Source organism: Gorilla gorilla, chromosome 10 (assembly GCF_029281585.2).
Source record: "Gorilla gorilla gorilla isolate KB3781 chromosome 10, NHGRI_mGorGor1-v2.1_pri, whole genome shotgun sequence".
Lineage (NCBI taxonomy): Eukaryota > Metazoa > Chordata > Mammalia > Primates > Hominidae > Gorilla > Gorilla gorilla.
In genome coordinates, this window is record NC_073234.2 from 50465316 (window position 1) to 50493045 (window position 27730).

The following is a 27730-nucleotide window of genomic DNA, read 5'->3' on the forward strand; positions in this document are numbered from 1 at the left end:
TAGCTTAATAACTAACCTCCTGAATTCTTTTTCAGGTAAATCAGGGATTTCTTCTTGGTTTGGCCCCAATGCTGGTGAGCTAGTGTGATTTTTTGGGGAGTATTAAAGAGCCTTGTTTTGTCATATTACCAGAGTTGGTTTCCTGGTTCCATCTCATTTGGGTAGGCTCTGTCAGAAGGAAAGTCTAGGGCTGAAGGCTGTTGTTTACATTCTTTTATCCCGTTGAGTGTTCCTTTGATGTAGTACTCTCCCCACCTTCCCTATGGATGTGGCTTCCTGAGAACCAAGCTGCAGCGATTGTTATCTTTCTTCTGGGTCTAGCCACCCAGCAAGTCTACCAGGCTCTGGGCTGGTACTGGGGGCTGTCTGCACAGAGTCCCGTGATGTGAACTATCTATGGGTCTCTCGGCCGTGAATACCAGCACCTGTTCCAGTGGAGATGGCAGGGGGTTGAAATGGACTCTGTGAAGGTTCTTAGCTTTGGTGGTTTAATGTCCTATTTTTGTGCTGGTTGGCCTCCTGCTGGGAGGTGGTGCTTTCCAGAGAGCATCAGCTGTGGTATTATGGAGAGGAACCAGTGGCGGGCAGGGCCCTAGAACTCTCAAGAGTATATGCCCTTTGTCTTCAGCAACCAGGGTGGGTAGGGAAGGACCATCAGGTGGGGGTGGGGCTAGGCATGTCTGAGCTCAGACTCTCCCTGGGTGGGTCTTGCTGAGGCTGCTGTGAAGGATGGGGGTGAGGTGCCCAGGTCAATGGAGTTGTATACCGAGTGATTATGGCTGCCTCTGCTGAGTCATGCAGGTTGTCAGGGAAGTGGGGAAAAGCTGGCAATCACAGGCCTCATCCAGCTCCCACACAATCCAAAGGGCTAGTCTCACTCTCACCATGCCCCTCAACAGCACCAAGTCTGTTTCCAGACAGTGGGCAAGCAGGGCTGAGAACTTGCCCCAGGCTACCCACCTCCCAGAGTATTTGGGGTGTCTCCCAAGTCCTGCAGGAGCAGTCTGCTTCCTTCAGAGGGTCTGTGAGTTGTCTTGGGATTCTTGATTTATTTCTGCAGTCATTCTGGAGCTAAAATTCATGATGCCAGCCTCCGCACGCTGCTCTGTCCATCCAAGTTAGAGCTGCAATCTAGTTCTGCCTCCCATCTGCCATGATAATCTGAATAATCAGCTCTGCAGTCTGTACAGAAGCTCCACATTGGAGCTGCAATCTAGTTCTGCCTCCCATCTGCCATGATAATCTGAATAATCAGTTCTGCAGTCTGTACTCAAGCTATGTTTCTTGAGGGTAGGCCTCAAGAAACCTACAATCATGGCAGAAGGCAAAGGGGAGGCAAGCACATCTTCACACGGCAACAGGAGAGGGTGTCTTTTGGCTTTCATTATTGCTGTTGAGAAGCCTGAAAACTAATCTGTAATTCTATTATAAAGATTTTTCTTTTATCTCTGGCTACATTTCAGATCTTCTGTTTTTTTTTTCTTTGTTGTTCAACTTCAGTATAATGTATGAAAGGGGATTACGTTTTGTTTTGGCTAATATTGTGCTTATTAATATTTTATCTGGATTCATGTCTTTCATCAGTTTTTAAGAAATTTCAATCCAAATCCATTGAATATTGCCTCTCCTATATCCTCTTTATTCCTTCCTCTCTGGCACTCACATTAGATATATATTAGATTTTCTCATTCTATCCTTCTTATACCTTATTTCATGTTTTCTCTTTTTTCCCTTCTGTGCTACAGTCTAGGAAGTTCCTTCAGATATATCTTCTGGTTCACAAATCCTCTCTTTAGCTGTGTCTAATATGATATCTAGTTTATCCAATGAGTTTTGTTTTTGTTTTTTGTTTTTGAGACAGAGTCTTGCTCTTGTTGCCCAGGCTGGAGTGCAAAGATACGATCTTGGCTCACTGCAACCTCTGCCTCCTGGGTTCAAGTGATTCTCCTGCCTCAGCCTCCCAAGTAGCTGGGATTACAGGTGCCCACCACCATGCCTGGCTAATTTTTGTATTTTTAGTGGATTTGGGGTTTCACCTTGTTGGCTAGGCTGGTCTCAAACTCCTGGTCTCAGGTGATCTACCTGCCTTGGCTTCCCAAAGTGCTAGGATTATAGGCATGGGCCACCGCACCCAGCCTATCCAATGAGTTTTAAATACTAGCAATTACGTTTTTCATTTTTAAAGATTCTAGTGCCTAGTCCTTCTAAATAGTCTATTGCTCATTTTTGGCCGGGCCCTGTGGCTCATACCTGTAATCCCAGCACTTTGGGGGGCCGAGGTGGGTGGATCATGAGGTCAGGAGATCAAGACCATCCTGGCTAACATGGTGAAACCCCGTCTCTACTAAAAACACACAAAAAATTAGCTGGGCGCAGTGGTGGGCGCCTGTAGTCCCAGCTACTCAGGAGGCTGAGGCAGGAGAATGGCGTGAACCCTGGAGGTGGAGCTTGCAGTGAGCCAAGATCTTGCCACTGCACTCCAGCTGGGCGACAGAGCAAGACTCCGTCTCAAAAAAACAAAACAAAACAAAACAATAGTCTATTGCTCATTTTTAATTCTACCTTTTAGTTCTTTAAACAATTTACATTTTTTTATTCTATACCTAAAAATATTAATATCTGAAGTCCTTGGGAGGCTTAATATGTTTGTTGTTTCTGTTGGCTTTCACTATTAATGGTTTGTTTCCTTATGTGTTTGGTGATCTTTGAACTGATATTTGGTTGATTTTAATCTGTGGGATCTTAAGTGTTTCTAAACTTTAGCCCATTGAATTAATTTCAGTTATTATATTTAATTATATTAGATATGTATGTTAAATATATTAATTATTTGTGATCTTTTTATTGTAATCCATTCAATTTCACTGAAACTTTATCTGGTTATATTCTTTGAGGCCTTAGATGAAGTTGGGTTTCTATATAAATAATTTGCATTTGATGTTGTCAGGATCAAATCTTGGGATGTTACTAAGCTAGAACCTGTTTTAAACTAAATTCTCAGCTTGAAGCTTTGTAGTCTACTCAATGTTACTTTGGATAGCAAATCCGTGTGAGTGGTATTTATAGTTACATATTTTGGGGAGAGGGAATTTCTAGCTTTTCCCCCTTCCATTAGGCAGTTTTCCCAGTAAACATGGGGATGGCGATAGGAGGTGAGGATTTGTTGGTTATATGTGGTTCATTTAAAAAGCTTTTTATTTTAAAATAATTATGGAGTTATTGGAAGTTGCAAAGATAGCACTAAGAAGTCAAGTGTACTTTTTATGCAGTTTCCTACAATGGTTACGTCTCTGTCACTGAAATACAATATCAAAATCTGGAGACTGACATTAATACAATGTGTGTGTAGATTCATGAAACCACCACAAAAAAACAGGGTATAGAGTTATTCCATCAGGACAAAAATCTCCTTCATGCTACCTAACCTTCTTAACCCTAGCAACTACTAATCTATTCTCTGTCTGCATAATTTTGTCATTTCATTGTTATATACTTGGAATCATATATGACATTTTAAAATTGGCTTCTTTTCACTCAACATAATGCCCTTGTCTATCTAACTTGTTGCATCTATCAATCGTTCATACCTTTTAACTGCTTAGTTCTATTCTATGGTAAGGCTATAGTAGTTTATTTAAGCATTCTCCTATTGAAGGACATTTTGGTTGTTTTTAGTTTTTGGCTTTTAAAATAAAGCTTTCATGAACATCTGTAAATAGTTTTTTTTGCGTGGACATTTGTATTTCTCTGGGATAAATATCTAGGGGTACAATTGCTGGGTCATATGGTAAGTGTATGTTCACATGTATGTTTTTAAGAAACCGTATGTCTGTTTTTTGGTGTACACACGTTTAGCATTGCTATGTCTTCTTGGTGGGCTGACCCTTTTATTATTATGTAATGTCTCTCACCATCCTTGTAATCTTCTCTGCTGTAAGTCTACTTTATCTGATATTTATATAGCCATTCCTACTTTCTCTTTTTTCCATTCCAGCTTCCTTTTTTTGTCTGGATACAGGGTCTTTCTCTGTCACGCAGGCTGGAGTGCAGTGGTGCTATCATAGCTCACCATAACCTCGAACTCCTGGGCTCAAGTGATCCTCCCACATAGCCGGGACTATAGATGTGCACTACCATACCTGGCTAATTTTTTTAGCGACGAGGTCTCCCTATGTTGCTCAGGCTGGTCTCGAACTCCTGGCCTCAAGCAATCCTCCCACCTCAGCCCCTCAAAGTGCTAGGATTACACGTGTAATCCAGCTTTCTTTTGATTAATGTAGCCATGTATATTTTTCCCTCCTTTTTTTTTAACCTACCTAGATCACATTGGAAGTATACTATATATATAAGAACAAGGCGGGCGCAGGGGCTCATGCCTGTAGTCCTAGCACTTTGGGAGGCCAAGGTGGGCAGATGACTTGAGTCCAGGAGTTTTGAGACCAGCCTGGCCAACATGGCGAAATTCCATCTCTAATAAAAATACAAAAATTAACTGGGCGTGGTGGTACACCTCTGTAATCTCAGCTACTTGAGAGGCTGAGGCACAAGAATTGTTTGAATCCAGGAGGCGGAAGATGCAATGAGCTGAGATCGCGTCACCACCTTCCAGCCTGGGTGACAGAGCAAGACTCTGTCTTCAAAAAAAAAAAATTATATGCTGGGTCATGAGTGTGACTCATTTTTAAAGTATAGCCATGGGACAGACTCCAGCTTTATGGGAGTGTCTTCCCTACTTCCCAATTTGGACAAGTTTTATTCTTTAACCATTTCCTTCCAAGGCCCATGAAACCACTGAAATCAATCTTAAAAGTTAACATTTTGGCAAATACCCTCAAGATCAAAGTCAACTTCCGTGTTCCAGTTCCCTCTCTAAGTTTCTATTGTCACACCGAGTCCTTAACCTATGTATTCTCCCTCTTTAATAGTTTTCAGTGGGGAGCTTGGTATGTACATGTAAACTACCATGTTGCTGGAGAACTAATTTAATTCTCAAAACAACTCTCTGATGGGTATCATTGCTCTCACTTTAAAGATCATGAAACTGTATGACATTGTGAAAGATGATATATTAGGCCGGGTGCACCTGGCTCACGCCTGTAATCCCAGCACTTTGGGAGGCCGAGGCAGGTGGATCATGAGGTCAGGAGATCGAGACCATCCTGGCCAACATGGTGAAACCCCGTCTCTACTAAAATACAAAAAATTAGCCGAGTGTGGTGGCACGTGCCTGTAGTCCCAGCTACTGGGGAGGCTGAGGCAGCGGAATCACTTGAACCCAAGAGGCAAAGGTTGCAGTGAGCCGAGATTACGCCACTGCACTCCAGCCTGGAGACAGAGAAAGACTCCCTCTCAAAAAAAAAAAAAAAAAAGATATATTAATAATACAGTGGAAATACATGAGATTTGCAATAGGCAGAACTGGGCTTGAATTCTGACTTTATCATTTAGTTATTTTATTAGTTTAAGCAACTTATTTAACCTCTTTAGGCTTTATTTTACTCATTCATTTTATAGTATTTTCTGTAGCGTTGCTGGGGGTATTAAATGAGATAATGCATTGCAATGCTTAGCATTTTATTAAGTACCGGGCCCTAAACAAACGGTAGTTGCTTCTATTATTGTTCTAATTATTATTAAAGAGTCAATAACATGCCCATGGTCATTCAGCTAGCACAGAGCGGCAGGCTGGGATTCAGAATTAAGTCTGAATCTAAAGCCCATGTTCCTTTCCCTACACCATGTTGCTTTCCTTATCTTCTTTAAAAAGTATTCACAGATGGGAAAAAAAAAAAAAGAAAAATAATAATTCACAGGTCTTTCGTACATTTATCTACATCCTAGCTAAATAATCCACAAATATTTAAATGGCTAGGGCCTGTGGGGAATAGGAAGAAAAAAGAAGTCTTAGTACTTAACCTCATATATTCCTAACAGGACAATGATTCCCTCAAGAGCAGTTTAATATAGTTATTAAATATTCAGGCTTTAGAATAAAAGACTTGGGACTTGGATTTGAGTTCCAACTTCTTAACCTCTAAGATTCTCAATTACTGGTCTGTTAAATGGGGTAAAAATAACATTAACTCCCTTTTAGGAATATTGGGGGCATAAGATAAAGTAGTATATTTAAAACAGGACCCAGGACAGGCATGGTGCTCATGCCTATAAACCCAGCTACTCAGGAGACTGAAGCGGCTAGATTGCTTGAGGCCAGGAGTTTGAGACCAGCCTGAGCAACACAGCAAGACCATCTCTTAAAAACAAACAAACAAAAGCTGGGCACAATGGCTCATACCTGTAATCTCAGCACTTTGGGAGACTGAAGCAGGAGGATTTCTTAAGACTAGGAGTTCAAGACCAGTCTAGGAAACATGGCAAAACCCCGTCTCTACAAAAAAATGAAAAAATTAGCTGGGCATGGTGGCACATGCCTGTAGTCCTAGCTACTTGGGAGGCTGAGGCAGGAGGATTACTTGAGAGCAGGAGGTAAAGGTTACAGTGAGCCATGATCGTGTCACTGCACTCCAGCTTGGGTGACACAGCGAGACCATGTCTCTTAAAAAACAAAACAAAACATACATCTATACATACATAATACATTTTAAAAAGCTGGGCGTGGTGGCACATGCCTGTAGTCCCAGCTATTGGAGAGGCTGAAGCAGGAGAATTGCTTGAGCCCAGGAGTTTGAGGCTGCAGTAAGCTATAATTACACCACTGCACTCCAGCCTGAGAGACAGAGTGAGACCCCCATCTCTAAAAAAAAAGTGTTTTAAATAACAACAAGAACAAAAACAGGGCCTGAAACATGGTAAATGCTCCCAAATGGTGGTAGCTCTTATTACCAAAGAGACTGTGTCGTCTATGTTTTTATTCCTCCCATTAGTTGGGTCAGTTAACATGTAGTGCCCCATGTACACTAAAAAAAAATCGCAATCATCTTGCCTGATACTAAACAAGGCATTAAATTAAAAGGAAACTAAATATGATTCTTCATAGCCAGAAGCTTATTACTTAAAATAGAGAATTCTGCTGCAGAGCTGGCTTCATCATCTGTGAGTTCAAACTACAGAAACACTTGGAACTATCATTCTGTCTTAACATTCAAGTATCTTGGCATGTACAATCAGAGAAAGTCTCTATTTCTGCTTTGGAAAAGAATTTTCTCTCCTATCCCACATGGAAAAACAGACCCCTCAAAAAGTTGTTTTCAGTGTTTTATAAGAACCTATAATACTTTTCAATCTCATGGCATAAAGTGATAAAAAATACACAGAGTGAAACACAGTCAGGCATCACTTAATGATGGAGAACATTCTGAGAAATACATTGTTAGGCAATTTTGTTGTGCAACCATGATAGAGTGCACTTACATAAACCTAGATGGTATAGTCTGCTGCACACCTAGGGTAGATGGTATAGCCTATTACTTCTAGGCTACACACCTGTTCCGCTGTACTAAGTATTGTAGACAGCTGTGATACAGTAGAAAGCATTTGTATATCTAAACACAGAAAAGGTACAGTAGGCCAGGCTTAGTGGCTAATGCCTGTAATCTCAACACTTTGGGAGGCTGAGGCGGGTGGATCACAGGAGGCCAGGAGTTCGAGACCAGCCTGGCCAACATGGTGAAACCCTGTCTTTACTACAAATACAAAAATTAGCTGAATGCCAGGTGCGGTGGCTCATGCCTGTAATCCCAGCACTTTGGGAGGCTGACGTGGGCGGATCACCTGAGGTTGGGAGTTCAAGACCAGCCTGACCAACATGGAGAAACCCCGTCTCTACTAAAAATACAAAAATTAGCAGGGCATGGTGGCGCATGTCTGTAATCCCAGCTACTTGGGAGGCTGAGGCAGGAGAATCACTTGAACTTGGGAGGTGGAGGCTGCAGTGAGCCAAGATGGTGCCACTGCACTCCATCCTGGGCAACAGAGCAAGACTCTGTCTGGAAAAAAAAAAAAGGTACAGTAAAAATACGGAAAAATAATCTTATAGACCACCATCGTGTGTGTGGTCTGTCATTAACCTAAATGTCATTATGTGGCACATGAATGTATATAAAAGGTTTGACCGTCCTCTGCCCATAATCAGGAAAATGTGTATCAGTAAAATTCAGACCATAATTACCTTCTTCTTTTGTTCTTCCCCAGCCACTTATAAAGCACTTTGTGTTTCCGTCCAGGATTTGGAAAACATCAAAAGGTAGGCAAATAGGCTGAATATAGTCATTATACCTCACTGCTTTTTTTAAGTGAAAAAGTGCAATATCATTTACATAAGATTCCAAAATGAAGTTTGGATGAATAATGATTGCTTTAATTTTTATCTTCTTGGTATGAGGATAGCGTCCATGTATATTATTAGTTCCAATCACAGCTGTCCACATTAAAGGATCGCTGAAAGAAAGTAAACATTCTTATTATAAATATCTTTATTTAACTAAGTACATATTCTTAATCTCCCACTAGTTTTCTTCTCATGTTAGATTAATAAAAAACTTTAATTCCAGTTTCATGTGACATAAAATATCAAATAACACAAATATCACGATCTAGGGAAGGAGAAAAAGACCAATGGGACAGAAAATCCAGAAACTGATTCAAGTACATGAGAATTTAATATGTTATTAAGGCAGCATTTTGTACCAATGGACAAAAGAATGAATTATTCAATATGTGGTATTGGGGCAACTAGCTGTTTGAAAAGAGAAATAAAACTAGATCCCTGAAATAACACTAAACACCAAAATAAACTCCAAATGGATTAAATATTTAAATGTACAAATCTATTTAGTAAAGAGTTCCCATCTTTTAGAGATACCCAAAGAGATATGTCTGAGTTTTGCTTCAAAATAATTGGAGGGAGAATGGTGAGGGTACAGGTGAAACAAGATCAGGTATCAGTTGATAATGGGAAGCTAGGTGATGGGTACATGGGAGATCGATAAAATATTCCCTCTACTTTTATAATTTTTTTGAAACTTACTGGAATGAAACATTTGGATATTAACTTAGCATGTGAATTAAAAAACTAAACCAGGGCCGGGTGCGGTGGCTCACGCCTGTAATCCCAGCACTTTGGGAGGCCAAGGCAGGCAGATCACGAGGTCAGGAGATTGAGACCATCCTGGCTAACATGGTGAAACCCTGTCTCTACTAAAAATACAAAAAACAACAACAAAAAAATTAGCCGGGCGTGATGGCGGACGCCTGTAGTTCCAGCTACTCGGGAGGCTGAGGCAGGAGAGTGGCATGAACCCGGGAGGCGGAGCTTGCAGTGAGCCGAGATCGTGCCACTGCACTCCAGCCTGGGCGACAGAGCGAGACTCTGTCTCAAAAAAAACAAAAAACAAAAAACAACAACAACAACAACAACAAAAAAAAACTAAACCAGAAAAAAATCTAGATGAATATATAACATTGACACAAGAAAGGATTTGATAAAGCATGACACTAAAGGTAAAAAAACAAGAAGCAACTAATCGATCTTGGCCATCTTAAAAAAGCAAGCAAGCAAAAAACGAAACCCAAAACAATTGAAACAATCAACAATTAAAACCAGGAGAGGTTAACAGTAGTTAACTTCTGGAATCAAATTAGGAAGGAGGAACTTTCACTTTATACGCTGTTGCTTATAGATAACTTTTCATCCTTCAAATTGGCAATGTTTATGTGAGTGCACGCATATGTGTGTGTGTGTTCGATGATAACACAGTGCAGGCAAGAGTTAGAGGAACAAGGGTACTCTTATTCGTGGCAGAAAGTGTAAATAGATGGGCAATTTGGCAACATGTATCAATAGCCTAAAAAAGCTGCATTTGCATTTGACTCTGCAATTCTGCTTCCTAGAATTTATCCCAAGGAAATAAAAGATGAACACAAAAATTTAGCTATAAAAATATTTACCACAGAAATTTTGGCATATCTACAAAGTGGAATACAGGAGCAAAATACATATGTTGACAAGGAAAAATGCTTATGTTATATAATTGAATGTAAAAGGCTATTTCACAGTTTAGCTATATAAGCCTGTTATATAAAATAATTTGCATATATGGCTAGAAAAATCTAGAAGACTATGTAAAAAAAATTAACAGCTATTATTTCTAGGAAGTGTAATAAATGATTCTTATTTTTTCTCATTTCTGTTTTCTCATTTTCTTACATTAAATATGTTCTAGGCCGGGCATGGTGGCTCATGCCTGTAATCTCAACACTTTGGGAGGCCGGGACAGGCAGATTGCTTGAGCCCAGGAGTTTGAGCCCACCCTGGGCAACATGGCAAAACCCTGTCTCTGTAAAAAAAAAAAATACAAAAATTAGCCGGATGTCGTGGCACGTGCCTGTAGTCCCACCTACTTGAGAGGCTAAGGTGGGAGGATTGCTTGAGCCCAGGAGGTTAAGGCTGCAGTGAGCCATGACTATGCCACTGCACTCAAGCCTGAGCAACAGAGTGAGACCCTGTCTCAAAAACAAACAAGTAACAACAACAAAAAACCACAAAAATGTTCTACTTATTTTTTTTTAATATAAAACAGCAGATACACTTATCATTTGACAAGGTAGCCTCACTCTTGGGTATTTACAGAAGTGAAATGAAAACCTAGATTCACACAAATGTTTATAGTGGTTTTACTCATAATTGACCAAATTGGAAACAAATATCCTTCAAGTAGTAGATGGATTAACAAACAGTGGTACATTCATATGTATTTGGCCATTCTTGCTTTGTTATAAATAAATACTTGAGGCTGGGTAATTTATAAAGAAAAGAGATTTAATTGGCTCACAGTTCTGCAGGCTGCACAGGAACCATGGTGCTGGCATTGCTTGTGGTGAGGGCTTCAGGGAACTTACAATCATGAGGTAAGGGGAAAGGGGAACAGGAGCATCGCATGATGAGAAGGAGCAAGATAGCAAGTGGGGAGGTGCCAAACACTTTTATTTATATCTTTTCCCTAACTTTTATTTTAGGTTCGGGGGTACACGTGCTGGTTTGTTACATGGGTAAACTGTGTGTGGCAGGGTTTTGGTGTACAGATTATTTCACCACCCATGTAATGAGCATAGTACCCAATAGGTAGTTTTTCAATCCACTTCTCCACCCTCAAGTAGGCCCCAGTGTCTGTTATTCCCTTCTTCATGTCCATGTGTACTCAATGTTGGGCTCCCACTTACAAGAGATAACAACATGTAATATTCGGTTTTCTGTTCCTGTATTAATTTACTTAGGGTAATGGCCTCTAGCTCCAGCCAAGTTGCTACAAAGGAGATGATTTCATTCTTTTTCATGACTGCGTAGTATTCCATGGTGTATATGTACCACATTTTCTTTATCCAGCCCATCACTGATGAGCATCTAGGTTGATTCCATGTCTTTGCTATTGTGAATAGTGCTGCAATAAACATATGCATGCATGTGTCTTTATGGTAGAATTATTTATATTTCTTTAGGTGTATATCCAGTAATGGGATTGCTGGGTCAAACAATAGCTCTGTTTTAAGTTATCTGAGAAATCTCTGTACTGGTTTCCACGGGGACTGAACTAATTTCCATTCCCAACAGCAGTGTATAAGCATTTGATTTCTCCATAGCCTTGCTAGCATCTGTTATTTTTTTACTTTTTAAGAATAGCCATTCTGACTGGTGTGGGATAATATCTCATTGTGGTTTTGATTTGCATTTCTCTGATGATTAGTGATGTTGAGCATTTTTTCATATGTTTCTTGGCCATATGTATGTCTTTTGAGAAGTGTCTGTTCATGTCCTTCGCTCATTTTAAAATGGGGTTGTCTGGTTTTTGCTTGCTAATTTAAGTTCCTTATAGATCCTAGATATTAGACCTTTATTGAATGCATAGTTTATAAATATTCTGTAGGTTATCTGTTTACTCTGTTGATAGTTTCTTTTACTGTGCAGAAGCTCTTTAGTTTTATTAGGTCCCACTTGTCAATTTTTGTTTTTGTTGCAATTGCTTTTGGAGTCTTTGTCATGATGTCCTTGCCAGCAGCTTTGTTTCTGGGTTCTCTAACCGTTCCATTGGTCTATGTGTCTGTTTTTGTACCAGTACTGTGCTGTTTTAGTTACTGTAGCCTTCCAGTACAGTTTGAAGTCAGGTAGTATGATGCCTCCAGCTTTGTTCTTTATGCTTAGGATTCCTTTGGCTATTTGGGCTCTCTTTTGGTTCCACGTGAATTTTAGAATAGTTTTTAAAATTCTGTGTAAAATGTTGTCGGTAATTTGACTGGAATAGTGTTGAATCTGTAAGTTGCTTTGGACAGTGTGGCCATTTTAACAATAATGATTCTTCCCATCCATGAGCATGGAATGTTTCTCCATTTATTTTTGTCATCTATGATTTCTTTCAGAAGTGTTTTATAATTCTTTTTGTAGAGAGCTTTCACATCCCTGGTTAGATGTATCCTTAGATATTTTATTCTTTTTTTGGCTATTGAGAATGGGATTGCATTCTTGATTTGACTGTCAGCTTAGACTTCATTGGTGTATAGAAATGCTGCTGATTTTTGTACATTGATTTTTTTTATCCTGAAGTTTTGCTGAAGTTGTTTATCAAATCTGGGAGCCTTTGGCCAGAGACTATAGGGTTTTCTAGGTATAGAATTGTATTGTCTACAAACAGAGATAGTTTGACTTCCTCTCTTCCTATTTGGATGCCTTTTATTTCTCTCTCTTGCCTGGTTGCTCTGGCTAGGACTTCCAGTACTATGTTGAATAAGAGTGGTGATAGTGGGCATCCTTGTCTTGTTCCAGTTCTCAAGGGCATTTCCAGCTTTGCCTGTTCAGTATGATATTGGCTGTGGGTTTGTCATAATAAGATGGCTCTTATTATTTTGAGGTATGTTCCTTCAATGCCCAGTTTGTTGAGGGTTTTTAACGTGAAGAGATGTTGAATTTTATCAAAAGCCTTTTCTGTATCTATTGAGATGATGTGGTTTTTGTTTTTAGTTTGTTTAGTTCTGTTTTAGTCCGGCGTATGTTGAACCAATTTTGCATCCCAGGAATAAAGCCTACTTGATCATGGTGGATTAGTTTTTGATGTGCTGCTGGATTCAGTTTGCCAGTATTTTTTTGAGTATTTCTGCATCTGTGTTTATGAGGAATATTGGCCTGAAGTTTTCTTTTAGATTGTGTCTCTGGCAGGTTTCAGTTATCAAAATGATGCTGGCTTTGTAGAATGAATTAGGGAGGAGTCCCTAATTCCAATTTTTTGGAATAGTTTTAGTAGGACTGGTACCACCTCTTTTATACAACTGGTAGAATTTGACTGTGAATCCTTCTGGTCCAGGACTTTTTCCGGTTGGTAGGTTTTTTTATTACTGATTTAGTGTTGGAACTTGTTATTGGTCTGTTCAGGGTTTCAATTTCTTCCTGGTTCTATTTTTTGAGGTTGTATGTTCCAGGAATTTATCCACTAGGTTTTCTAGTTTGTGTACATTCAGATGTTCGTAATAGTCTCTGAAGGTATTTTATATTTCTGTGGGGTTGGTGGTACTGTCCCCTTTGTCATTTCTGATTTTGTTTATTTGGATCTTCTCTCTCCTTCTTTTTTTTTTTTTTTTTTTTTTTTTTTTGTTAGTCTAGCTAGTGGTCTATCAATCTTATTTATTCTTTAAAAAAACTTTCAGTTTCGTTGATCTTTTGTATGTTTTTTGTGTCACAATTTCATTCAATTAAGCTGTGATTTTGGTTAATTCTTTTCTTCTGCTAGCTTTGGGGTTGGTTTGTTCATTTTTCTCATTCCTCTAGGTATGATGTTACGTTGTTAGTTTGAGATCTTTCTAATTTTGGTGTGGGCATTTAGCACCATAAACTTTCCTCTTAACATTGCTTTAGCTGTTTGCCAGAGATTCTGGTATGTTGTATCCTTGTTTTTGTTAGTTTCAAAGAATTTCTTGATTTCTACCTTAATTTCAGCATTTACCCGAAAATCATTCAAGAGAAGATTGTTTAATTTCCATGTAATTATATGGTTTTGAGAGATGGTGGCATTGATTTCTATTTTTATCATGTTGTGATCCAAGAGTGTGGATGGTATGATTTTGGGTTTTAAAAATTTGTTAAGAATTGTCTTATGGCTGAGTGTGTGGTCTATTGAGTATGTGTTATGTGTAGATTACAAAAATGTATATTCTGTTGTTTTTCGGTGGAGTGTCTGTAGATAGCTATTAGGTCCATTTTGTCAAGCGTCAAATTTAGATCTCAAATATCTTTGTAAGTGTTCTACCTCAGTGATCTGTCTAATCCTGTCAGTGGGGTGTTAAAGTCTCCCACTATTATTGTGTGGTTATCTAAGTCTCTTCATAGGTCTCCAATAACTTGTTTTATGAATATAGGTCCTCCAGTGTTAGGATAGGTAAGTCTTCTTGTTGAATTGAACCCTTTATCATTATGTAATGCTCTTTTTTGTCCTTTTTGGTCATTTTGGTTTAAAGTCTATTTTGTCAGACTGGGTGTGGTGGCTTATGCCTGTAATTCTGGCACTTTGGAAGGCCAAGGTGGTTCACGAAGTCAGGAGTTCAAGACGAACCTGATCAAGATGGTGAAACCCCGTCTCTACTAAAAATACAAAAATAAGCGGGTGTGGTGGCAGGCGCCTATAATCCCAGCTACTGGGGAGGCTGATGTAGGAGAATTGCTTGAACCTGTGCGGCAGAGGTTGCAGTGAGTCAAGATTGTGCCACTGCACTCCAGCCTGGGCGATAGAGTAAGACTCCATCTCAAAAAAATAAATAAAGTCTATTTTGTCTAAAATAAGAATAGCAACCCCTGCTCTTTTTTGTTTTCCATTTACTTGATAGATTTTGCTCCATCCCTCTACTTTGAGCATATGGATGTCATTGCATGTGAGATGTGTCTCTCTTAAAGACAATGTACAGGTGGGTCTTGTTTTTTATCCAACTTGCCACTCTGTGCCTTTTAAATGGGGTGTTTAAACTTTTTACATTAAAAGTTAATATTGATATATGCAGATTTGATATTGTCATTGTGTTGTTAGCTTGTTTATGTAAACTTGATTGTGTAGTTGCTTTATAGTGTTAATGGTCTATGTATTTAAGTGTGTTTTGTGGTGGCTGGTAATGGTCTTTCATTTCCATCTTTAGTACTCACTTAAGGATCTCTTGTAAGGAAGGTCTGGTGATAATTAATTCTCTTAGCATTTGCTTGTCTGAAAAGGATATTATTTCTCCTTCACTTACAAAGCTTAGTTTGGCTGGATATGAAATTCTTGGTTGGAATTAATTTTCTTTAAGGATGCTAAATATAGACTGCCCCGATCTTTTCTGGCTTGTAGAGTTTCTGCTGAAAGGTCTGCTGTTAGCCTGATGGGTATTCCCGTTGTAAGCGACCTGCCCTTTCTCTCTAGTTGCCTTTAATATTTTTTCTTTTACATTAACCTTGGAGAATCTGATGACTACATGTCTTGGGGATGGTATTCTTGTATAATATCTCACAGGGCTTCTCTGAATTTCCTGAATTTGAATGTCAACCTCTTCAGCAAGGTTGCAGAAATTTTTATGGACAATATCCTCAAATAGGTTTTCCAAGTTTCTTGCTCTCTGTCCCTCTTTCAGGGATGTCAGTGAGTTGTAGGTTTGGTTTCTTTACATAATCCCCTATTTCTTGGAAGTTTTGTTTATTCTTTTTTCGTTATTTCTGTCTGAGTTGATTTGAAGAACGAGTCTTCGAGCTCTGAGATTCTTTTCTCAGCTTGGCCTTTTCTGCTGTTAATACTTCTAATTGTATTATTAAATTCTTGTGAGTTCTTTTTTTAACTCTATAGATCAGTTTGGTTCTTTCTTAAAATGGCTGTTTCATCTTTCAGTTCTTGTATTATTTTACTGGATTTCTTAGATTCCTTGGATTGGGTTTCAGATTTCTCTGGAATCTTGTTTATCTTAATTGCCATCCAGATTCTGAATTCTGTGTCTCTCATTCCAGCCATTTCAGTCTGGTTAAGAACCATCGCTTGGGAGCTATTGTGGTCATTTGGAGACAAGAAGAAACTCTGGCTTTTTGGGTTGCCAGGGTTCTTGTGCTGGTTCTTTCTCATCTGTGTGGACTGTTATTCCTTTAATCTTTGAAGTTGCTGTCCTTTGGATGGGGCTTTTTGCTTTTATATTCTTTGATGCCCTTGAGGGTTTGACTGTGTTATAAGTTGGGTTTAGTCAACTGGCATCATTTCTAAGTGATTTTAGGGGGACAAGACTCAGCTCAGCATTCGTGGGCTGTAAGCTCTAATCCTGGGGGACTGGGACAGGCTCATGGCTTTGTACTCTGGCCTCTCATGGTCGGGCATCTGCTGCACTGGAAGACCTGAGGTGTTCCTGGTCCACTGGCAACAAGGCTGCAATGAGGGATGCTGGCAAAAGCACTTTGTCCGGGCAGTGGCAGCAGGGTTCATGCTTGTGTGCATGTGCCAGTAGTAGCAGGGCAGCAGTGCAGCTGGGTCCATGTGTGTGTGCACTGGTGGTGGAAGTGCAGTGGAGTCTGCACATGTGCCAGCAGTGGTGGGGCACAGGCATGGCAGGGTCCACATGTGTGCACTGGTGGCAGTAGTGCTACACATTTTTTTTAGACAGGGTTTTGCTTTGTCACCCAGGCTGAAGTACAGTGGTGTGAACATGGCTCACTGTAGTGTCAACCCCCTAGGCTCAAGCAATCCTCTCACTTCAGCATCCTTAGTAGCTGGGACCACAGGCATAAGCCACCATAACAGGCTAATTTTTAAAATTTTTTGTAGAGACAGGGTCTCGCCATTTTGCCTAGGCTGGTCTTGAACTCCTGGCCTTAAGAGATCCTTCTGCCTCAGCCTCCCAAAGTGCTGGGATTACAGGTGTGAGCCAATGCACTTAGCTGGTGCTATCCATTATGAAACAAACAGATCTCATGAGAACTCACTTATCACCAAGGGAATGGTTGTAAGCCATTCATGAGGGATCTGCCCCCACAATCCAGTCACCTCCTACCAGGCCCCACCTCCAATACTGGGGATTACATTCCAACATGAGATTTGGAGGGGACACTCAAACTATATCATCGTACAATGCAATAGTGCTCAGCAATAAAAACAAATAGTAGTGATACACATAATAACATGGATGAATCTCAAATGCATTATGCTAAGTGAAACCAAACTCATAAGGCTCCATACCATATGATTCCATTTATATGACACTCTGGAAAAAGAAAAACTATAAAGACAGAAAATAGATCAGTGGTTGCCTGGCAATGAAGGAGGGAGGGGGTTTACCTGAAAGGGGTATGGGGGAATTTTTGGAGGTGAAGAAACTTGTTCTGTGCCTTCTATTGGTAATCACATGACTGTATGCGTTTGTCCAATTCACAGAACTGTACATTAAGAATAATGAATTTTACTACATGTTAAGTTATATCTTAATAAAATCATTTTTGTCTTTTTTTTTTTTTTTTAAAAGGAATGACCTACTGACACACAAAACAGCATGGATGAATTTCAAATGCATTCTGCTAGGTAAACAAGCCAAGCTCAGATGGCTATACATTGCATGACTCTCTTTATATCACATGCTGGAAATGGAAAAACTGTAAGGGATAGACAACAGATCAATGGCTGCCAAGGGCTGGATGCAGGGGCAGGGGTTGGCTACAAAGGGTCATGAGAGGATTTAAGGTTATGGAACTGTTCTAAATCTTGATTGTAGTAATTACATGACTATCTACACTGTCAAAAGTTGTAGAACAGAACATTTTTTAAAAGGTAAATTTTACTGCATGTAAATTATGCCTTAACTTTAAAAAGAAAATAAGTGCATAAGTGAGAAAACTGAGAAAAGAAAAATAGATCCAACAGGTCATTTCTACTAACGTGAGTTAGGACTGGCTGTACGAAAAAGCCTCTAGGTTTTAGTAGATATCAGTGGGCTGCTGGACTACAACATATTCTTTCTCGGTTCCAGTTACATAGAGATAATTAAAACAATATCCTCTTTCCCTTTTCTAAAAATATCCATTGGTGGCTGGATGCAGTGTCTCATGCCTGTAATCCCAGCCCTTTGGAAGGCCGAGGTAGGAAAATAGCTTGAGCTTAGGAGTTAGAGACCAGCCTGGGCAATATAGCAAAACCCCATCTCTACAAAAAACACAAAAATTAGACATGGTAGCACACGCCTGTAGTCCGAGCTACTGGGGAGGCTGAAGTGGGAGGACCAATTTATCCTGGGAGATTGATGCTGCAGTGAGCCAAGATTGTGCTATTGCACTCCAGCCTAGGTGATAGAGCAAGACCCTGTCTCAAACAAACAAAAAGAAATATCCATTGGTGCTTATATACTCATATCCATATCCTGTGCAAGGATGAGTGCCCTGCCCACTCTGTTGTCAAGGTGCTCTCATTTAATACATGACCCAGATCCCCTGACCACAGCTCTCTGGGAAAGGGGTGGGCCTCTAATAAAGGTTTATTCATAAATTGAGCAATGGTGGTATCACCTAGATTGAAAAGCTGGGCTGGGATAATCAGATAATTCACCATGAAAATTGATGAGAAGGCCAGTTAGCAATAGGAGCTGAAACTGAAAGATTATGAGGTAGAATGATAACACATCATATGTAAGTTCATGTTATAAGGAAGCCATTCAGTGAAAGAGAGAAAAAGGGCAGACAAAAAACAAAACAACAACGACAAAAACAATGCCTTCAGAGACACCTAGCTATAGACAGCTCCGCCCCAAATATCATTCCTCATGTGATGAATCTGGCTGCATATCAGAATCCAGTGCTTTGAAAAGGAGTAAAGACCACGACTGGTTCTTAGAGACTAAACTGATTTCTGGGTGGGAAGTGGGGAAGGCAAATCCAACACAGTGGCCAGCAGGAAGTCGATGAGGGAGCTTGAAGATATCTACCAATGTGAAATTAAATACTTTATAATAACAAGCATCCAACTTGATAAATCTCATTTATTGACTGGGCAAGGCTTTTTTTTTTTTTTTTTCCTGACAACCTTTTATTTGATAAAGGGGCCTTCAAAATAGAAATCAACTTTCCAACAGAGTTTCCAAACCTGCAAAAAATACTTAAAACATAAAGTTATCACCATAAACTTGATGAAAAAGGACAAGCCTGTCTTCCAGTAACTAGTGTAAAAAACTGGACACTAATAACTAAACTTGGCCAAGTAGTCCAGTACCTCATATTACTGGTGAAAGAACTCAGACCTAAGCATCTCCCTCACGCTGATCTAGTTGAAGAATATATGTGTATATATATATATTTTTTCTCTTTTTTTGAGATGAAGTCTCGCTCTTTCGCCCAGGCTGGAGTTCAGTGGCATGATCCTAGCTCACTGCAACCTCCGCCTCCCAGGTTCAAGTGATTGTCCTTCCGAGTAGCTGGGATCACAGGCACCCACCACCACGCCTGGCTAATATTTTGTATTTTTAGTAGAGACGGGGTTTCACCATGTTGGCCAGGCTGGTCTCAAACTTCTGACCTCAGGTAATCCTGCTGCCTCAGCCTCCCAAAGTGCTAGGATTACAGGTGTGAGCCACCACACCCAGCAGGTTCTGTCATCTTAATAATACTGTCCTCCAATCCATGAACACAGGATGTATTTTCATTTATTCATTTATGTCTTCTTGTAGCACTCCAGCCTAGGCAACAAGAGCGAAACTCCCTCTCATAAAAAATAAAAATAAATAAAAATAAAAAAACAAAAGGATGACAGAACCACCCAAAGCAATCTTTTCCCCAATATGGGAAAAAGTGGACTTCCCCATATTGCTCTGTAGACTGTAAACTTTTTAAAGAGTTTTTAGACTGAATGCAATCCCTATCAAAATCCCAATGACATTTTTTTTTTTTGCAGAAATAGAAAAACCCATCCTAAAATTCATATGGAATATTAAGAGACTCCAAATAGCTAAAATAATCTTGAAAAATAAGAACAAAGTTGGAGGGCTCACATTTCCTGATTTCAAAGCTTACTGCAGGCCGGATGCAGTTGCTCACACCTGCAATTACCACTTTGGGAGGCCAAACCGGGAAGATCACTTGAGCCCAGGAGTTTCAGACCAGCCTGGGCAACATAGTGAAACTCTGTCTCTACAAAAAAATACAAAAATTAGTCAGACATGGTGGTGCATACCTGTAGTCCCAGCTATTCAGGAGGCTGAGGTGGGAGGATCACCTGAGCCTGGGAGGTGGAGGTTGCAGTGAGCTGAGATCATGCCACTGCATGCCAACCTGGGCGACAAAGCAAGGCTCTGTCTAAAAAACAAAACAAAAAACAAAAGCACCAACAAGAAAAAATACTTACTATAGATCCATACTAATCCACAGAGTGTGTGATACTAGCATAAGGACAGATATATACATCAGTGGAGAAGAATTGAGAGCCCAGAAATACACCCTCTCTATATGATCAATTGATTTTCAATGAAGATGCCAATACCATCTAATGGGGAAAGGACAAACTTTTCAATAGATGGTTCTGGGGAAACTTGATAGCTGCACGTAAAACAATGAAATTGTACCCTTACCTGATACCTTATGCAAAAATGGACTCAAAATGAATCAAAGACCTAAATCTAAGAGCTAAAGCTATAAAACTCTTAGAAGAAAACATAGGGGAAAAGCTTCGTGATACTGGATTTGATATAATGATTTCTTACATATTACACCAGAAACACAGGCAACAAAAGAAAAAAAATAGATAAATTTGACTTCATCAAAATTAAAAGTTTTTGTGTATCAAAGGACACTATCAAGAGAGTGAAAAGATGACCCACAAAATGGGAGAAAATATTTGCAAATAATGTGTCTGACAACAGATTAATATCCAGAATACATAAAGAACTCCTACAACTCAACAACAAAAAAGCAAAGAGCCCAGTTCAAAAATGGACAAAGGACTTGAATAGACATTCCTCCAAAGAAGATATACAAATGGCCAATAAGCACATAGAAAGATGCCTAACATCACTAGTAATTTGGGAAATGGAAATAAAAGCCACAATGAGCTACCATTTCATATTAATTAGGATAGTTACTATCAAAGTAGTAGTGTAAATATAAGTATGATAAGTCATAAGCTAGGAATATGGAGACTGATATTCTGGATGTACTTTTAATCAGTAGGGAGGGTGGAGGGACAGAAGAAGCAAAGGTAAGATACTGCACAGAGAGCCTTCACAGGCCTTGGAGACTACTTGGATAGGTGAAGTGGGAGAAATTAGATAACTGTCTGGGTAATGGAGCTGTTGATGATGCTATCAACTGAGAAAATAGAGAAGAAATAGTATCAGAGGAAAGTAAATTCCATTTTGGACTTATTTAAAATGTGACTCTAATATATATGCACGGTAGGGAGCTGGAAATATGACTAATCAGGAGAGACCTAGGAGTTGACAGCACATGGTGATTGCTGAAACAGAGGTAGATTAGACATCTCTAGGAAAGAGTACAGAATGACAGAGGGCAGAGGGCAAACTCTAGAAAACACTGCAATGTAAAGGATGACAAAGACTCATCAAAGAAGCAGGAGAAAAAAGTAGAGAGTGGTGTCTTAGAAATCAAGAAAAGAGATAATTTCAAGAAGAGGATGTGGTCAACATTGCCAAAGGCTGTAGAGGTCAAAAAGGATGGGAACTGAGATGAAGTCATTGGATTTGGCATGGAGGTGGATCTTTAACAGCGTTTGGCCACAAAAATCAGACTGCAGTTGGATTTTATGGTCAATGGAGATGAAGCAAAGAGAGTCTCTTTTTCAAAGAGTCTAATAGTGAAGGCCAAATCTGGCATGTCTCTTGTTTTCATACAGCCCATAAAGCATGTTTTTTACATTAACAATTTTTTTAAATATAGAGACAGGGTCTCGCTATATTTCCCAGGCTGGTCTCAAACTCCTGGCCTCAAGTGATCCTCCCGTCTTGGCTTCCCAAAGCATTGGGATAACAGATGTGAGCCAACATGCCCTACTCTACATTTTTAAATGGCTGAATCAACCACAATATTTCATGACAGGTTAAACATATGAAATTCAGATTTCAGTGTTCATAAAGTTTTATTGGATTATAGCCACACTCATTTAATTACTTATTGTCAGTGCTGGTTTTCATGCAATTGTGAGAGAGACCATATGACCTTCAAAGTGTAAAATATTTACTACCTTTATAGGAAGTTTACCAGCCTCTAATTTAAAAGATCCATGATCGGGCATGGTGGCTTACACCTGTAATCCCAGAACTTTGGGAGGCTGAGGCGGGCAGATCACGTGAGGTTAAGAGTTCAAGACCAGCCTGGCCAACATGGTGAAACCCCCATCTCTACTAAAAATACAAAAATTAGCTGGACATGATGGCAGGCATCTGTAATTCCAGCTACTCCGGGGGCTGAGGCAGAAGAATTGCATGAACCCAGGAGGCGGAGGTTGCAGTGAGCCAAGATTGCACCACTGCACTCCAGCCTGGGTAACAGAGTGACACTCCATTTAAAAAAAAAAAAAAAAGTAAAAAATAAAGGATTCCTGGGTAGGAGGCTAGGGGAGGGATAGCATTAAGAGAAATACCTAATGTAGATAGATGATGGGTTGATGGGTGCAGCAAACCACCATGGCACATGTATACCTATCTAACAAACCTGCACGTTCTGCACATGTACCCCAGAACTTCAAGTATAATCATAATAATAATAAATAAAGGATTCCTTTCTTTTTTTTTTTTTTTTTTTTCCATTTTTATTTATTTATTTATTTATTTTTATTTTTATTTTTTTTATTGATCATTCTTGGGTGTTTCTCGCAGAGGGGGATTTGGTAGGGTTACAGGACAATAGTGGAGGGAAGGTCAGCAGATAAACAAGTGAACAAAGTTCTCTGGTTTCCCTAGGCAGAGGACCCTGCGGCCTTCCGCAGTGTTTGTGTCCCTGGGTACTTGAGATTAGGGAGTGGTGATGGCTCTTAACGAGCATGCTGCCTTCAAGCAACTGTTTAACAAAGCACATCTTGCACCGCCCTTAATCCATTCAACCCTGAGTGGATACAGCACATGTTTCAGAGAGCACAGGGTTGGGGGTAGGGTCACAGATCAACAGGATCCCAAGGCAGAAGAATTTTTTCTTAGTACAGAACAAAATGAAAAGTCTCCCATGTCTACCTCCCTCTACACAGACACGGCAACCATCCGATCTCTCAATCTTTTCCCCACCCTTCCCCCCCTTCCACTCCACAAAACCGCCATTGTCATCATGACCCGTCCTCAATGAGCTGTTGGGTACACCCCCAAGCCGGGGTGGTGGCCGGGCAGAGGGGCTCCCCACCTCCCAGTAGGGGCGGCCGGGCAGAGGTGCCCCTCACCTCCCGGACGGGGTGGCTGGCCGGGCAGGGGGCTGACCCCCCCCACCTCCCTCCTGGTCGGGGCGGCTGGCCGGGCAGAGGGGCTCCTCACTTCCCAGTAGGGGCGGCCGGGCAGAGGCGCCCCTCACCTCCCGGATGGGGCGGCTGGCCAGGCGGGGGGCTGAACCCTCACCTCCCTCCCGGACAGGGCGGCAGGCTGGGCAGTGGGCTGACCCTCCCACCTCCCTCCCGGACGGGGCGGCTGGCCAGGCTGAGGGGCTCCTCACTTCCCAGTAGGGGTGGCCGGGCAGAGGCGCCCCTCACCTCCCGGACGGGGCGGCTTGCTTGGCAGGGGGCTGACCCCCCCACCTCCCTCCCGGACGGGGCGGCTGGCCGGGCGGGGGGGGCTCCTCACTTCCCAGTAGGGGCGGCCGGGCAGAGGTGCCCCTCACCTCTCGGACCGGGTGGCCAGCCAGGCGGGGGGCCGAACCCCCACCTCCCTCCTGGACAGGGCGGCAGGCTGGGCGGTGGGCTAACCCCCCCACCTCCCTTCCGGACGGGGCGGCTCGCCAGGCGGGGGGCTGGCTCCCCCACCTCCCTCCCGGACGGGGCGGCTGGCCGGGCGGGGGACTGACCCCCCCCCCCACCTCCCTCCTGGACGGGTTGGCTGGCCCGGCGGGGGGCTGACCCCCCCACCTCCCTCCCGGACAGGGTGGCAGGCTGGGCGGTGGGCTGACCCCCCCACCTCCCTCCCGGACGGGGCGGCTGGCCGGGCTGAGGGGCTCCTCACTTCCCAGTAGGGGCGGCCGGGCAGAGGCGCCCCTCACCTCCCGGACGGGGCGGCTTGCTTGGCGGGGGGCTGACCCCCCCACCTCCCTCCCGGACGGGGCGGCTGGCCGGGCGGGGGGGGCTCCTCACTTCCCAGTAGGGGCGGCCGGGCAGAGGTGCCCCTCACCTCCCGGACGGGGCGGCTGGCCAGGCGGGGGGTTGACCCCCCCACCTCCCTTCCGGACGGGGTGGCTGGCCGGGCGGGGGGCTGACCCCCCCACCTCCCTTCCGGACGGGGCGGCTGGCCGGGCAGAGGGGCTCCTCACTTCCCAATAGGGGCGGCCGGGCAGAGGCGCCCCTCACCTCTCGGACCGGGTGGCCGGCCAGGCGGGGGGCCGAACCCCCACCTCCCTCCTGGACAGGGTGGCAGGCTGGGCGGTGGGCTAACCCCCCCACCTCCCTTCCGGACGGGGTGGCTCGCCGGGCGGGGGGCTGGCCCCCCCACCTCCCTCCCGGAGGGGGCGGCTGGCCGGGCGGGGGACTGACCCCCCCCCACCTCCCTCCTGGACGGGTTGGCTGGCCGGGCGGGGGGCTGACCCCCCCACCTCCCTCCCGGACGGAGCGGCTGGCCGCGCAGAGGGGCTCCTCACTTCCCAGTAGGGGTGGCCGGGCAGAGGCGCCCCTCACCTCCCGGACAGGGTGGCTGGCCGGGCGGGGGGCTGATCCCTCCACCTCCCTCCCGGACGAGGTGGCTGCCGGGCGGAGACGCTCCTCACTTCCCAGACGGGGTGGCTGCTGGGCGGAGGGGCTCCTCACTTCTCGGGCGGGGTGGCTGCCGGGCGGAGGGGCTCCTCACTTCTCAGACGGGGCGGTTGCCAGGCAGCGGGTCTCCTCACTTCTCAGACGGGGCGGCCGGGCAGAGACGTTCCTCACATCCTGGACTGGGCGGCAGGGCAGAGGTGCTCCCCACATCTCAGACGATGGGCGGCCGGGCAGAGAGGCTCCTCACTTCCCAGATGTGATGGCGGCTGGGAAGAGGCGCTCCTTGTTTCCTAGATGGGATGGCGGCCGGGCAGAGACGCTCCTCACTTTCCAGACTGGGCAGCCAGGCAGAGGGGCTCCTCACATCCCGGACGATGGGCGGCCAGGCGGAGACGCTCCTCACTTCCCAGACGGGGCGGCAGCCGGGCAGAGGCTGCAATCTCGGCACTTTGGGAGGCCAAGGCAGGCGGCTGGGAGGTGGTTGTAGTGGGCCAAGATCACGCCACTGCACTCCAGCCTGGGCACCATTGAGCACTGAGTTAACCAGACTCTGTCTGCAATCCCGGCACCTCGGGAGGCCGAGGCTGGCTGATCACTCGCGGTTAGGAGCTGGAGACCAGCCCAGCCAACACAGCGAAACCGCGTCTCCACCAAAAAAATACGAAAACCAGTCAGGCGGGGCGGTGCGCGCCTGCAATCGCAGGCACTCGGCAGGCAGAGGCAGGAGAATCAGGCAGGGAGGTTGCAGTGAGCTGAGATGGCAGCAGTACCGTCCAGCTTCGGCTCGGCATCAGAGGGAGACCGTGGAAAGAGGGGAGAGGGGAGAGGGGAGAGGGGAGAGGGGAGAGGGGAGAGGGGAGAGGGGAGAGGGAGAGGGAGAGGGAGAGGGAGAGGGAGAGGGAGAGGGAGAGGGAGAGGGAGAGGGAGAGGGAGAGGGAGAGGGAGAGGAGAGGGAGACAAGGATTCCTTTCAACAAATACACTGTACTATGTATAAGGCATTATGGCTATTTGCAAACATAGCTTAGCTGAAAATGGCTGAAGTTAAATGGTCCTCTATCACTTCAAAATATCCCCTAAGAGAATAAAAATAGTTGTGTTCTGAATACGTACCTAGCGTCTTTAGTGCAGTGGGCAGCTGTGAGGACCCACCTCTCTCTCACTAGGGTTCCCCCACATACATGAACAAGAACATGGCCATATTTAATCTGCAGGCTCACCACCCACGGCCATGCGCCAGCTTGTGCTTCGGTGCCCCCTATAATCCGAGACCCTTGCAACACATCCTTAAGCGGTGCTGTTCCACAATCTAAAAATAAAAATGATATATTATTTGGACTGAGCATCTATATTATGTGTTACTTCCTAAGCTGAACATATTAATGCAATCCTTTAAATTCCTATGTTAAAAACACAAAGCAAGCTAACATACCGGAGACATGCCCATATTTTGAAAGAAACTTGGAGAGTTAAGACAAATATGCCATAATCGATTACTTACAAATAGACATGAAGTCAACACAATTCATTAATTTTAAAACTCTATTCCCCAAAAATATAAAAATAAAAATTTTTGGCCACGTATCACATTCTTCCCTGTGTGAAACAGCAGTTAAAGAGCCTGGGAACGGTGAGTCGAGAGCCGCAAATTCTAACGCTCACCATTTCACTTGTTGGGCTAATTTTTCTCAACTATAGTATGAAATGGTCACCTAATAGCCCTCCCTTTCAACTCTTTATCCCCTGACTTATTAATCTATAAAATGGGGATGATAAAACCCAGAATGTTTTGAGGAGAAAATATAGATTCACAATACAAATGTGTCATTTCACTATTACAACTACTGTTATTACAGCCGGTCTAGAAACTGCTTAGGTATGTAAAATTTTGGTTAAAGGCCATTGAGACAACAGAAAAGGAGAAACCTGAATTCAAAGACTATAGCGGTGGGGAAAAGGTAAGACAGGCTCCCCAGAGACAAGCACGAACAGGTACTGCCCTCTGCATGCGCCCCTCCCTCCCTCCGCCGCCCGAGCCTCTTGCGGACGGCCTCAGCCTGCTGGGAACTAGCCGCCGGTTCCGGCGAGGGGCCGAGCCTGTGCCTTCCAGACGGCGAGTAGTGGTCTGAGTATAAGTGAGAGCTCCCCACAAACAACAGCGCCACGCTCAGGAGCCCCAGCCGCATTTTGGAGGCTGGTGAGCAAGATGGCGGCAGGTACTTCCCACCCGCCCTGGGCACGCGGGGCGCACAGCCTGGCGGGGAGGCGCGAGTGAGGCCCGGAGTTGTGGGAGGCGGGCGAGGAGTAGGTAGGTCAGTTTAGAAAGAACCCCTCACCCTCAAGGTCTGATCGGCTTCCTCATCCACCACTATCCCCCAGGTGATGTCTGATCACCCTGGCCTGTCCAGCAAGAATCCTGTTAGGTCGGTTAGCCGGAATGCCATTACTCCTGATGCTACCTCTTAGTAATTTTCCATCTACTGACACTTCTCTCCTGCTCCGTGGCTGTAAATTCTCTCTTGGCTCTGCTCTGTTTGGATTTTAGCCCAGTCCCTCTACCCATTACAAAATCCCATTGCCATGGTCCCTATCCCTATCTGGATGGTCCTGAATAAAGTCTGCCTTGCTGTGCTTTAATGAGTATCACTGAATAATTTTTCTTTAACATAACCCAGAGTTTTTAAGAGTGATACCTAATGTTCAGTTTTAAATTGTTCTGTCATTCCTATCTTGACCTATACTGAACTTTGCCTTCATTAACCCAACACCTTCAGTAATAAGAAGACCGTGTGGGCTGTGGGAAGTTGGTGAGGTGGTGGAGAGTTAAAGTAGAGGTCAATAAAAGGACAGTTGCCTTGCTCATACCAT

General features: G+C 43.3%; 1 protein-coding gene across 1 annotated transcript in view; it reads right to left on the reverse strand.

The window, feature by feature from the left end:
- TMPRSS12 (transmembrane serine protease 12) overlaps positions 1–27088 on the reverse strand; it is a 47092-nt gene extending 20004 nt beyond the window's left edge. The window contains exons 1-3 of the mRNA XM_019038036.3: positions 26862–27088; positions 25976–26171; positions 8129–8397 (exon numbers count right to left, since the gene is read on the reverse strand). Of these exons, the coding sequence (XP_018893581.1) occupies positions 8129–8397; positions 25976–26171; positions 26862–27048 (652 nt within the window). The 5' untranslated portion in view covers positions 27049–27088. The remainder of the gene's footprint in view (positions 1–8128; positions 8398–25975; positions 26172–26861) is intronic.
- Positions 27089–27730: the final 642 nt, after the last annotated feature.